Below are 14,300 nucleotides of genomic sequence, written 5' to 3'. Positions count from 1 at the left end.
ACGAAGTGGAGGAAGTGGAGGAAGTTGACGAAGTGGAGGAAGTGGAGGAAGTGGACAGAGTGGACGAAGTTGGTGAAGTGAAGTTGACGAAGTGGACGAAGTTGAGAAGTGGATGAAGTGGACGAAGTGGAGGAAGTGGAGGAAGTTGACGAAGTGGACGAAGTGGAGGAAGTGGAGGAAGTGGACAGAGTGGACGAAGTTGGTGAAGTGGACTAAGTGGACGAAGTTGACGAAGTGGATGAAGTTGAGAAGTGGACGAAGTTGATGAAGTGGACGAAGTGGAGGACGTTGACGAGGTGGACGAAGTTGACGAAGTGGACGAAGCTGACAAAGTTGACGAAGTTGACGAAGTGGAGGAAGCAGAGGAAGTGGAGGAAGTGGAGGAAGTGGACGAATGTGACGAAGTTGACGAAGTGGACGAAGTGAAGGAAGTAGACGAAGTGGAGGAAGTGGACGAAGTTGACGAGGTTGACGAAGTTGATGAAGTAGACGAAGTGGACGAAGTGGAAGAAGTGAAGCAAGTGGAGGATGTGGACGAAGTGGTGGAATTGGAGTAAGTCGACTGAGTGGACGAAGTTGATGAGGTGGAGGAAGTGCAGGAAGTGGAGGAGGAGGAGGTGGTGGAGGAAGTGGAGGAAATGGACGAAGTGGACGATGCAGAGGAAGTGGAATACGTGGACGAAGTTGACGAAGTGGAGGAAGTGAACGAAGTGGAGGAAGTGGCGAAGTGGAGGAACTGGAGCAAGTGGAGGAAGTGGAGGAAGTGGACTAAGTGGACGAAGTTGACGAAGTGGACCAATTGGAAGAAGTTCACGAAGTGGACGATGTTGACGAAGTGGACGAAGTGGACGAAGTTGATGAAGTGGACGAAGTGGAGGAAGTGGAGGAAGTGGAGGAAGTGGACAGAGTGGACGAAGTTGGTGAAGTGGACGAAGTGGACGAAGTGGACGAAGTGGACGAAGTGGACGAAGTCGACGAAGTAGACGAAGTTGAGAAGGGGACGAAGTTGACGAAGTGGACGAAGTGTAGGAGGTTGACGAGGTGGACGAAGTTGACGAAGTGGACGAAGTGGAAGAAATGGACTAAGTGGACGAAGTTGACGAAGTGGAGGAAGTGGACGAAGTGGACGAAGTGGACGAAGTTGACGAAGTGGACGAAGTGGACGAAGTTGACAAAGTTGACCAAGTTGACGAAGTTGACGAAGTGGACGAAGTGGACGAGCTTGACAAAGTTGTCGAAGTGGACGAAGTGAAGGAAGTGGGATAAGTGACGAAGTGGACGAAGTGGATGAAGTGGACTAAGTGGACGAAGTGCACGAAGTGGACGAAGTGCACGAAGTGGACGAAATTGACGAAGATGACGAAGTTGACGAAGTGGAGAAAGTGGACGAAGTGGAGGAAGGGGAAGAAATGGAAAAAGCAGAAGAAGAAGAAGAAGAAGAAGAAGATGAAGATGAAGATGAAGAAGAAGAAGATGACGAAGTTGTTGAAGTGGACGAAATGCAGGAGGTGGACGAACTGGAGGAAGTGCACCAAGTGGACGAAGTTGAGGAAGTGGATGAACTGGAGGAAGTGCACCAAGTGGACGAAATGGAGGAAGTGGACGAATTGGAGGAAGTGCACCAAGTGGACGAAGTGGAGGAAGTGGAGGAAGTGGGTGAAGTGGAGGAAGTGGAGGAAGTGGAGTAAGTTGATAGGCGACGCTCCGAGGAGAAAACGAAACTTGAGAGATCTGGACTCCTCGAGCCCTCCTTGACATCGATGCGCAGCGAAAAGAAGCAGAGGAAGCAAATGAAGCAGCGGAAATAGCAGAAGGACTAAGAACCCTAGGTTGGAGGATTAATCGGTGAAAACCTAGGGTTTGAGGCGGAAGCGGATTTGAACGGTGGAGAAGTGATTTTAATCGGCGAGAGAGGTGAGGTTCTGCGATGACAATGTGGTTCGTGGTGGAGGAGCTCTCTCTCGAGAGTGAAGTAGATGAAGACTTCGCGAAATGAAGATGTCATGTGGTGCTGAGGGAACTCGCGAGGGAATAAGCTCGCGTGGTGGCGATGGCGTAAGCAATCCACGCGGCTGAGGCAGAGTGGAGTAAAAATGGTTACGTGGATGTAAGAGAAATTTGAAGTGTCAATGGAAAATGAAAGATGAAGCCTGAATGGAAGGTGGCTAGAGGAGATCCTTTGGGATTCTCTAGCTTGACTTTCAAGGGAATTAAATTCTGGAGTTCTCTCTACAGAAAGTTTAATTCATTATTCTCAAAAGTGCCTTACAAGAGGTGGTGACATGTCTATATATAGGACTAAAAGTCCCTCCTATCTAGCACATGCCTAACACCTTTTACACATGTTTTAAGAAAAGTAAAAGAAATACTACACTAAACTAATTGGGCTTGGGCCCCGTCTATCATCCCCTCCCCCTTGGAAAGGATTTGTCCTCAAATCTGATGGTGCTAGTGGAAAAATACCTTTCTATAACGAAGCTATTATAACGTATAAAAATTATCCGTCATACTAGGTTGACCGGTGGCAAGATGGTAATAAAAATAGGACATATTATAACGTAGTTTTGTAAATCAGTTATAATATGAAACGCGGTGGCAAACTTGTAAATAAGTGTCAAACATATTATAACGTAGTTTTAAAAATCCGTTATAATATAAAATGCGGTGATAAACTTGTAAATAAGTTCAAAACCTATTATTGATGTATTATAACGGAGTTTTAGAAATCAGTTATAATATCTCTTCCTCTTTAATTTTTCACATTTCCCTCTCGCTAGATTTCATTCAAGTTCACTCTCATTCTTTTCTTCCGCTATTCGTCTCATCCCCCTCACTTGCATTTCTCGGCATCTCCGTCATCAGCCACATCATTTTCAGAACTTCAGCCACGTTGTGGAGCGTATTCCTTCGCTCGCTGTCACGCTTGGAGGTCTCATTTCATTTCCTCTCGCGCATTCGAGAGAGCACTTTCATTTCTCACATCAGAGAGCCTCACTCTCATTTCTCTCCATTTCGGTTTCCTGGCGTCTTCCTTCTCGAGAGACATCTCCTCGTCGCACGTCGTTCATCATCACGGCAAGGCTTCTTCACTCACAGAATCATCTCTATTTCCTCTATCCTTCATTTTTCACCGAATCATTCATAGAGCTAAACCCTCTGTTGGGGTTTCTTCTCCTTTTCACCATTTCCCTTCGATTCCACCGATTAAAACCTTGTTTTCACCATTAGAAACATTTTCCACCGATTCAACTTTGATTTACACCGATCAATCGGTCCAGAATAGGTTTCCTTCTTCTTCTAGGGTTTCTATCAAGTTTAATCCTTTGTTTCATGTTCTTCTTCGAGTTTTTGTCATATTTTCGCTACGTCTTCTCTTTGGAAGAAGCTTCGAGGATTCGCGTCGCACCTACAGTCATCTTCTCAGAGCTGCTCTTCCAACCGTAGTTATAGTTCACATTCTTCTCTGTAACACTTTTCCCCTCTTTACCCTGTTAATTTAGTTTTCATATTTATAGAAATTTTAATAAAACATGTTTGCTTTTATTATCATATTATGTAAAGTAATGAATGCTATTTTCACTGTTTTTATCTTTGTTTTAATTTTTCCATCATTTGCAGACCCCTACTTGAACACTGATGCGGGGACAATGTCTCCTTTCGAGCATGCGGAGGTTTTCGTCTTAGATGATAGCGGAGAGGTAAGCAAATGAAAATTTTCTACAACAAGATGACAGTCATTAGATTTTTTATTTCCTTCTAAATTCAATGGAAGGTTGAGGTTGTATGTTATGTTATACTTTCCCCTGCTCTTTTCATTTTCTCATTTTACTTCATAAGTGCAAGCTAAAACTTTTTGAGTCGTAGTAAAAGAGGATATCTGCAGTTTGTTTTCCTCTGAAGTTTTAGATTGCCATTTTCATTATTTTTTTTGTTTGTGGAAGCTTGAACTTGATCTTGGGAACTACGAACGATTTTTGGACATTAAATTAACTGGCGACAATAACATCACTACTAGAAAAATGTATCAGGTGAGCCAGATGTTTCTAATTGTTTTGTTTTGGATGTTTATAGTTTGTTATTGAGAAGGAGAGAAGAGGAGATTATGAAAGAGGAGAGGTCAAGCTCGGGCAGCCTTGGGGGAGTTTGTTGAGGTGGGGTGGCTTACTCGATCTTAGTATTTGTAAATTTTTTTGAAGTTTACCCAATTCGCATTGCTGATTGGAATTTATTTATTTATTTTTTAACCTGGGTATTTTAGTTAATCAATGCTTCATGTTAGGTATGTCCCATTGACACCCACCCTTAATGAAATGGATCTCTTCTGGTACAGAAAATGAAATGATCTTGAAATCTGGTTTTTACTTATGTTTGATTTGACTTATAAGGAGTAGAAACTTGATTTGGTTTAGGCATTAACACTTGGGTCAAATATGTATTGTTTAAGCAAAACTAGTGCAGTTGTCAAGACTTATGTAGAGCCATGTTAAGGAACTGTTTGACTAGTGATCTTATTATATATATAGTTGAAAAGAAGGTGATTGAAATTTTCAGTTACTTAAGTAAGATCTCACTTGAATCACTTTTTATTATAAATGATTTTCTTGCACACATAACACTTAAGTAAGATCTCACTTGAATCGCTTTATTATTTTTCTGAGTAAACACTTTCTTTTACAGGGTTTAGCATTATCTTCAATTGGTGAATATAAGAAAGTTGAGGATGCACATCTAAAATCACTTCAAATTGATAGAAATTTTCTTGAAGCATGGGCACACCTGACTCAGGTATCTATCAACCTTATTGTACTGATAGATTGTTGGAACATTTAGTTATTAACTTAGCTGAAAGCTTTTTCTGAAAATCCTGAGTCATCTGTGTGCATATTATTTTATGGTTTGAAATGTAATCTATTGTATCAATGGATTCTCTTTGGTCTCTAATAGTATCTTTCCTCACTTCTTTCATTCATAACATTTCTTTCCCGTATACTACTAACTCATTCTACTTGAATTAAAGTTTTCATTTAATGTCAGCCAAGTAACTTAGTTTACATTTGCATTTTTCCTTTAGTAACTTGTAGGTTTAACTCTACAAAACAGGTTTCGTCTTTCATGCCTTTTAATGGTGGCTTTTCTGTTTGATGACTTTGTTACTAACCCTGTTCTGAATGTGTGATGGTAGTTGATCAGGATCTATCAGTGTGTGATTTATAAAATTATCTATTAACTATGGGACAGAGTATTTGGCCTTTCATTTTATGTTATAGGAAAAGCTTTTTTTTAAATTATTTTGGCTGCTAGATTTAATATTATATTTCGATATCCATTCAATTATTCTAAATTAAGATATAACTTTTTCAATATTATATTTCTATATCCATTCAATTTTTTCCCATATTTAATTCTAAAGATTATGGGTTAGATGGAAATTGAAAACTAAAAATTAAAAATGAATTATACTTAGCAAACAGTGGGAGAAAATAATATTCATATCCATATTTTTAATACTATATTCTAAGGCAACCACCAAGTTTCTTCTCACTTGGTGGTGGGATCGGCTATATTTTAAAGCAACTAATTTACAATGACTTTTCTTTCATGCAGGGGATATTGAGTCCATGCCTTTTATTGAAGCAGTGCTGGAACCGTATTTATGTAGTTTAATTTGTTAATTTCATGGTTTTGATGGTTTTCTTTTTTTCTTTTTTCTTTTAAAATTGAATTTCATACTTTTGCATTTTAAGTGGTTTAAGTTCATGCAATATCCTAAACCTTTTGCTTTGAATTTATCCTAAAGTGTTTGGATATAAAATATATTGCAACCCTCTGACGATTGATTAAAATATATTGCTGCAGGATCCTGAGGCATATAAAGTTGCATGGAATCTTTTAAAGGTATTCCTACTATTTAGACTAAACATATTTATTCCATTTTCAGATCTTTAATATTGATATATATGTTAAAATCTCATATAGTGATATATTATTTATTGGTTTTCTGTAATTGGACTTATTTTGCAGGGCATTGATGGTGTTCTAGTTTCAAGAGGTTTTGGTGATGGAGGAATGCAAGGGAAAATTCTTGCGACTAAGTATGCCCGAGAACATAGTGTTCCATTTTTGGGCATTTGTTTGGGGATGCAAATTGTTGTCAATGAGTAGAGATTTGTTCATGGGTAGACGATGTGAATCAACTACTACTGAATCATTTAACACAAGTGTATATGAATCATTTAAATATGTATAATATAAATGATGTATTAAATATTACACTATTTAATGTTTGAAATGAATTTTATTTTGTTAGTTTCATTAAATATTTTTATTTGAAGCTATATTAACTATAAATTGATGGAATAAGATGATAATACAAGTATATTATTATAATTTTTAAATGTAATAATTAATTTTTTTTTAAAAAAAAAACATATATTATAACGTACTAAACCATGTACGTCATGATACGTTGATCACATATTATAACGTACAAAAATATATACGTAATAATAAATCACATATTATAACGTACAAAAATTTCTACGTCATGTTACCTTCCACTTATTATAACGGACAAACGAAAATTTGTCATAATAAACTACGCATATTATGACGGATTTTAGAAACTACGTTATAATATGTTCAACATATTATAACGTAAATTTCTGCTACGTTATAAAATGCGCAGACTTACTATATCGCCCAGAACTATGTCCCCAGTAACTACGTTATAAAAGATCATTTTTGTACGTTATAAAATGTCATTTTTCCACTAGTCTTCTGAAGACTTATTTTTCTTGGCTTCACAAGGGTTCCTCCTGGGTCAAATATCCATCTGTAATAAGCATCAAACATATCTCTAATTAGTTTTCTTTGACCTAATAAGATATATAAAAGACTATGTGTAGAAAAAGGTTTCCTAATTTTGAAAATTTTAATTTTAATATAACAAAGAAACCTTTCTTCATTTGAAATTTTATTTGTATCTTGAGTTATTGGTAACCATAAAGGTAACCATAACCCAAGTTGTGACTTTGCATGTGTTGAAAGTGATAACATTTTTAAAGATGGAGTGGCAAATTCTTTGAAAGAGAAGTGACATTTGGAAAATTCAAATATAAATGGGGAAAAGTGAGAGAATAGAAAACCTCCCCTTAAGAATCTAGCTTCTAGGGTAGGAGGAGATGTTGTCCTTAGTTGCTTTTTCTTTTCTTCCATTTCTATTCTTTCAACTTCTTCCTTTTCTCTTCTTTGTGCTTCTTTTCTCTCTTTCTCTCTTCTTTTCTCTTCTTCTCTTCTTTCTCTTTCTTCCTCGTCTCTTCTATCTCTTTCTTTCTCTTTTCTTCTCTTGTTTTCTTCTTCTTCTCTTCTCTCTTGCTCTCTTCTTTTCTCTTCTTCTCTTCTCTCTCTTCTCTCTCTTTCTTCCTCTTTTCTTCTATTTCGTTCTTCCTCTTCTTTTATTTCTTTTTCTCTTCTCTCTTTTTCTCTTTTCTCTCTTACTTCTTGCTTTTGTTTTTCTCTTTTTAATCTCTCAATTCTATGTTTGCTTGTCTCTTCCCATAGCCTCTTAAGTTTTTCTAGAAACTCACTTTCCCTACGAGAGAACCCACTTATATTTTGAATGAATGACTCACCTTTTCTAATAAGCTCTCTCATAAGTTCTAAGTTCCTTTCAATTTCTCGAGGCACAAACTTTCTTCTCATACAAGCTTTCAATTCATTCCAATCATGAATGGGATATTTTCTACCTATCTTAACATGATATTGCCTATCATCCCACCACTCTCTTGCATGCTTTTCAAAACTAGAAGTGTAGAGACTAAGAATATAAGATTCATTATCTCTAGAATAGAAGGATTCAGATTTACTTTTTCTAACCATGAATGAATGCATGTCATCAATTTCCTTTTCCCAAGCTAGGTATGTTAATGCACCCATATCATCACCAAAGAATGGAATATTTTCACTAGCTTGTTTATACAAATCATTTTCAATCCTATCAAATTCATAAAATGAACAAGACTTCCTTCTAGCTTTATCATGTTCTCTTTTGATGTCTTTGTAACTAAGTTGCTTATCAAAATTAAAATTCCTAGAAGACCTATATGAATAACAATACATCTTTGTTTCTAAAAGTTTTTCTAGTGTAAAAGATATACAAGATTCACACTTAGACAAGTCCCAGGTAAGAGAGGTGAGTCATGAAGATTGCTTAAGTACCAAGTCTTGCCTTGCCAGAAATGTCTTAGGTTACTACTAGTTACCCTTTAAACTAAAATCACTTTTAAAATCAAAGGACACAACTCACAAACAATCACAACAATTAAACACTAAAAGACAACTATTCGGACTCTAATGTGAGAAGGCTTAGAGTTTAATCCCTTTTAGCCTAAATCACCTCTAAACGTGAACACAAATTAAAGTTCAAACAATCAAGAAAAGTTGCCAAGAATTGAAAGAACACCAAGGACTCTTCCAAATACTTGGACTTTCTAAAAGGCCTTTTACAAACAAAAAAAAATTGAAACTAAAAGAAAGCTAGCCTATCAGCCTATTACACATCAAAAATGAAGAAAACAATTACAAAAGATTCAAACAGCTGCACGGTCTGGTCCAAACAGTTCATTGCTGCATGTTTTTCTTCAAAGCCTTTATACGCACTTAGACTTATTGCTTCTAGATAACTTTGGGGTCTCCTAGCTCTTGGGTTCACTCTACCATCACAAATGTACAAAGCTGGATCAGAGAACTGATAACTAAATATATTGGAAGAGGGACTTTACAATTAAATTAGTATTCCCTTTTCTTGGGCTTGTACACTTGATGCAGAGAAAGGTTCCTATTGACTGTCCAGTACTATGTGTTGCACAGAGAAAACCTGCACAAATATTCAGACCAACATCAACAATTCACACAGTACAAGTAATTACAAACCATGACAAGAACATTTCAATCAAAGCATAAGCCATTTAAGGTAAAAGAAAATCCCTTCAGTTCAAAACTTCCACAGGAAGTGCTTAGATTGCTGTTTTCTCAATAAACATCTGCTCAAACGAAACTCTCAAACATCATTCCTATTTGCTCTCAAACGGTTCCAAATATTCTGCGTAGTTAATTTTCAACCAAAATCAGCAGGATATTCATTCAATATTATCACTTACATCACTTACAAGCTAAAACAGAATATCAATTCATAACAAAGGGTAAATTAGGCAACTTCCCTGTTTGAATGGTTGTTTCTAGCCTGTTCCAAGCTCCACACTGAGGTTTTTTTCTGCTACTGTTTCTTCAGTAATATTCTGCTCAACTAATGATTCATTCACATCAGCTCTGCACACATAAATCTCAACAAAATCCAGCAAGTGCAAATGGACAGTGAATTAACTTCAGATTGGATATAATTCAATGCAGAATTTAACCATCTAATTAATTCAATCACCAAGTTAAAACTAGAAATTTAGGTGCTTTAATCACTTCCTAAAACTGGAGGATGCATTGGCAATTAAAAACAAATTGATGCCCAACTGATTATGGTAAGAACAGCCTTTTCAGAAAAATCAGTGAATTACACTAGACAGAAACAATGGACCAACTAGTCAAGAACAATGTCCTAAACTAATTCAGAAATCAGTGGACCATGCTAATCAAATAAATGGACAAAGAGTAATGTGAGGCAAATCAGGAATTGGCAGTTTTAAAACAGTATTGTTGCACTTCCAGAAATGCTCATAAAACAATCAGCACATTATTTGCAAATCCTATGCATTTACCAAGTTCCCATAGGTCTTATCAAATCAAAATCAGCATTCAACATGCCCAATTAAACCATGAAATCAACAATTCATTTGCAAAAAAGTGAGTATATCAATGAATTCAGCAGGCAATGTTTGAAACTAAAATGAGTGCAATGACAGTTTAACATTCACAAGCACAAATAGCATCACCAGGCAATCAGTAATCAATTGAAAACAATAGTGATTGCAGTTGCAGTTGAAACAAATCACAGCTGATCCAATCTAATTACTCCAATTTCTTTTCCTGCACAATGAACACAGTCAACAAATGGTTAATTGAAACTGAACTCTCATGCAAATGCCAAGGAATTTAGGCTAAATTAGCCTCACAAAGCTCACAGCACTGAGGTTTCTCTTTAAAAATTTAAAACACTCAAATGAAAAGTTTAAAAGAGAAATTTTCAGTCTAGGCCAGAGAATCCTGTGGATCACCACCACCTAATATGCTACCATTCACACTTACCTTCTTTCAAATCCCAAAAACCAGAATGGAATCAGATTTCTCAATCAGGAAAATGGCTAGGCTAAACAAGGTAAAGTGAAGGACAAAACAAATCACAAGGTAATGGAATGACAAAAACAGCAGAGCAACTGACTTGAGATCAGATTAATAAAGCAAAGAAAAGATCCAATTATGATTCAGCAGAACATGATTAACATGTGAGAGACAAAACTAGATAACCAACAAATGACAAGCAAGAAACAAAGCTTTTGATCAAAGTGAGCACTCAAATGGAACTTAATGAATAGAGCTAGAACAGATTTTTAAAGCAAGAAAATCAAAAACCACAGCAAGTTGAAACTGAAATCACATGCAGCGTCCAGAACTGAATTTTCAAAACTGTTAAATGGAATGCCACAAATAAACCAGTGTATATGTTTAAATCTGAAGTCTGTTTTGAAATTGGTTTTAACTGGACTGTACAGGTCTGAAAAGCTTTTTACATTGAATATATCATATTCATCTTTTTGTATTTTGTTTTATCACAGATCCTTGCTATTGCTACAATCCAGTCCTCTTGAAATGATCTAATTCACAAGAAAATTCAGCACTGCAGTTCCAACTTGTACTAAAAAATTGAACTTAAAAATTGGGGTTTCAAAGGTGAAATTGCACAAAGGCTGATATAACTCGAATTAAGCTATTGCATCATGTTTGAATTATCAAAACAACTTGTTTTGCTCTGAAGTTGGATGCAGAAAAATAGTAATTCGAAAATTGAACTTGCAATGGCCAATTATGCAATCAAACAGCTCAACCACACCACCAGTTTTAAGTTTTATTGAGTCAATTGACAAATTATTGATGAAAATGACTTTAACAGCAATTGGAAACTTGAACAAGATACGAGGAAGTTAATGCAAGATTTCCAGCAAGATCTATATGCCAAACAGATTTTAAACACATAAAATGATTCAAACAAAAATAATGCAGATCGGCCAACTACAATTTTGAACTCTGCTGGAGTTTTCTCAGTGCAACCAAGCATTGCCTAGGCAAGTCATTACTTATATGGTATGCACATGGTACTTGCTCAAATGTCTCACAGAGTTCAACTCTCGTTCACTTGCAAATGAACACAAAGGCAATTATAATACTGCAAAACAAATGAAGGCTGAATCTGATGTCATCCATCATGCACTCGAGCTCTAAGTGAGTTTGTCATAGCTCATATGGGGTGCAGATAAGGAACATTCAATCAGATTGTTCAGCTCAATCAAAACACGGTTTCAACCCAGAATTTATGACAAATAAGCAACTCAACATGACTTTGACAAAAACAGAATATGATGCTCAAATAAAATGACTCAAACAACCGATTAAGATGAGGAACAACAATCAAAGTAAAGCTGGCACATACAAATTGACTCAACCAGAACCTAATGTAAGCAGCAATTGCCGTACAGAAACCAAACAATGAACAAGACAAAGTAAAATACTCAAGACATTGCTCGAATGATAATGAACAACACGGAAAATTTGAAAACAACCAATCGCACAGATTGAATCTCAAGACAGAGAACAGATCGACACCAAAACACATGAATCAACACAAGACAGAGAAGGAATCATAATGAAAAACACGAATATTGAAGAGATTCAACAAGAATGAATAAGATCAAGACAGAATCGAAACAACTCGTGAATTTCATAACAACGCAAGAAACTTAAACTCATAACAGAGACGCGAATCAATGGAGAGAGATACTTAGCTTGCGAAGCGCGGAGAACCTGAGCTCTGATTACCACTTGATAGGCGACGCTCCGAGGAGAAAACGAAACTTGAGAGATCTGGACTCCTCGAGGCCTCCTTGACATCGATGCGCAGCGAAAAGAAGCAGAGGAAGCAAATGAAGCAGCGGAAACAGCAGAAGGACTAAGAACCCTAGGTTGGAGGATTAATCGGTGAAAACCTAGGGTTTGAGGCGGAAGCGGATTTGAACGGTGGAGAAGTGATTTTAATCGGCGAGAGAGGTGAGGTTCTGCGATGACAATGTGGTTCGTTGTGGAGGAGCTCTCTCTCGAGAGTGAAGTAGATGAAGACTTCGCGAAATGAAGATGTGATGTGGTGCTGAGGGAACTCGCGAGGGAATAAGCTCGCGTGGTGGCGATGGCGTAAGCAATCCACGCGGCTGAGGTAGAGTGGAGTAAAAATGGTTACGTGGATGTAAGAGAAATCTGAAGTGTCAATCTGAAGTGGACGAAGTTGACAAAGTTGACCAAGTTGACCCAACTTGACGAAGTGGACGAAGTGGAGGAAGTGGAGGAAGTGAAGGAAGTGGACTAAGTGGAGGAAGTGGACTAAGTGGACGAAGTTGACGAAGTGGAAGAAGTTCACGAAGTTGTTCAAGTGGACGAAATGGAGGAAGTGCACCAAGTGGAGGAAGTGGAGGAAGTGGTCGAAATGGAGGAAGTGGACGAACTAGAGGAAGTGCACCAAGTGGAGGAAGTGGAGGAAGTGGATGAAGTGGAGAAAGTGGAGGAAGTGGAGGAAGTGGAGGAAGTGGATGAAGTGGACCAAGTGGACGAAGAGCACAAAGTGGACGAAGTTGACGAAGTTGACGAAGCTGACGAAGTGGACGAAGTGGAGGAAGTGGACTAAGTTGACGAAGTGGACAAAGTGCACGAAGTTGACAAAGTTGACCAAGTTGACCAACTAGACGAAGTGGACGAAGTGGAGGAAGTGGACGAAGTGAAGGAAGTGGACTAAGTGGAGGAAGTGGATGAAGTGGACTAAGTGGACGAAGTTGACGAAATGGACAAAGTTGACGAAGTTGAGGAAGTGGACGAAGTTGACGAAGTGGACGAAGTGGAAGAAGTTTAAGAAGTGGAGGAAGTGGAGGAAGTGGAAGAAGTGGACGAAGTGGACTAGGTGGACGAAGTCGATGAAGTTGCTGAAATTGACGAAGTGGAGGAAGTGGAGGAAGTGGTCGAAGTTGACGAAGTTGCGAAGTGGACGAAGTGGAGGAAGTGGAGGAAGTGGAGTAAGTGGATGAAGTTGACGAACTTGACGAAGTGGAGGAAGTGGACGAAGTTGACGAAGTTGTGGAAGTGGACGAAGTGGAGGAAGTGGAGAAAGTGGAGCAACTGGAGGAAGTGGAGGAAGTGCCTTAAGTGGACGAAGTTGAAGAAGTTGGACGAAGTGGAAGAAGTTGGCGAAGTGGACGAAGTTGAGAAGTGGACGAAGTTGACGAAGTGGAGGAAGTTGACGAAGTGGAGGAAGTGGAGGAAGTGGAGGAAGTAGACAAAGTGGACGAAGTTGATGAAGTGGACGAAGAGGACGAAGTGGAGGAAGTGAACGAAGTGGAGGAAGTGGACGAAGTGGAGGAAGTGGACGAAGTGGAGGAACTGGACTAAGTGGACTGAGTGGATGAAGTTGTCGAAGTGGAGGAAGTGTAGGAAGTGGAGGATGAGGAGGAAGTGGAGGAAGTGGAGGAAGTGGACGGAGTGGATGATGCGGAGGAAGTGGACTACGTGGACGAAGTTGACGAAGTGGAGCAAGTGAACGAAGTTGACGAAGTTGACGAAGTTGAGGAAGTGGAAGTGGAGGAAGTGAAGAAAGTGGACGTAGTGGAGGAAGTGGAGGAAGTGCTTTAAGTGGACGAAGTTGACGAAGTGGACGAAGTGGGAGAAGTTGGCGAAGTGGACGAAGTTGAGAAATGGACGAAGTTGACGAAGTGGAGGAAGTGGAGGAAGTGGACAAAGTGGACGAAGTGGACGAAGTTGGTGAAGTGGACGAAGAGGACGAAGAGGACGAAGTGGACGCAGTGGAGGAAGTAGACGAAGTGGACGAAGTGGATTAAGTTGACGAATTGGATGAAGTGGAGGACGTGGAGGAAGTGGAGGAAGTCGACTAAGTGGACGAAGTTGACGAAATGCTGGAAGTGGCACTAGTGGAAAAATGACATTTTATAACGGACCTATTATAACAGATAAAAATTATCCATCATAATAGGACATATTATAACGTAGTTTTGTAAATCAGTTATAATATAAAACGCGGTGGC

At 38.4% G+C, this 14,300-nt stretch overlaps 1 protein-coding gene across 1 annotated transcript; it reads left to right on the top strand.

Moving 5' to 3' along the window:
• The first annotated feature begins 1,992 nt into the window (after positions 1-1,992).
• On the top strand, positions 1,993-6,317 carry LOC148200651 (uncharacterized). The gene is made up of 7 exons (XM_088113020.1): positions 1,993-2,055; positions 2,778-3,465; positions 3,619-3,698; positions 4,072-4,151; positions 4,678-4,785; positions 5,605-5,895; positions 6,022-6,317. The coding sequence occupies exons 1-5, from the start codon at positions 1,993-1,995 to the stop codon at positions 4,682-4,684; spliced, it is 918 nt and encodes a 305-aa protein (XP_087969146.1). The 3' UTR covers positions 4,685-4,785; positions 5,605-5,895; positions 6,022-6,317.
• Positions 6,318-14,300: the final 7,983 nt, after the last annotated feature.

Source organism: Vigna umbellata, chromosome 4, assembly GCF_029865625.1.
Source record: "Vigna umbellata cultivar VRB3 chromosome 4, Vumbellata_1.0, whole genome shotgun sequence".
NCBI classification, from domain to species: Eukaryota; Viridiplantae; Streptophyta; class Magnoliopsida; order Fabales; family Fabaceae; genus Vigna; species Vigna umbellata.
Note: the sequence above shows the minus strand (reverse complement) of the source record. Positions and strands in the feature narration are given on the sequence as shown.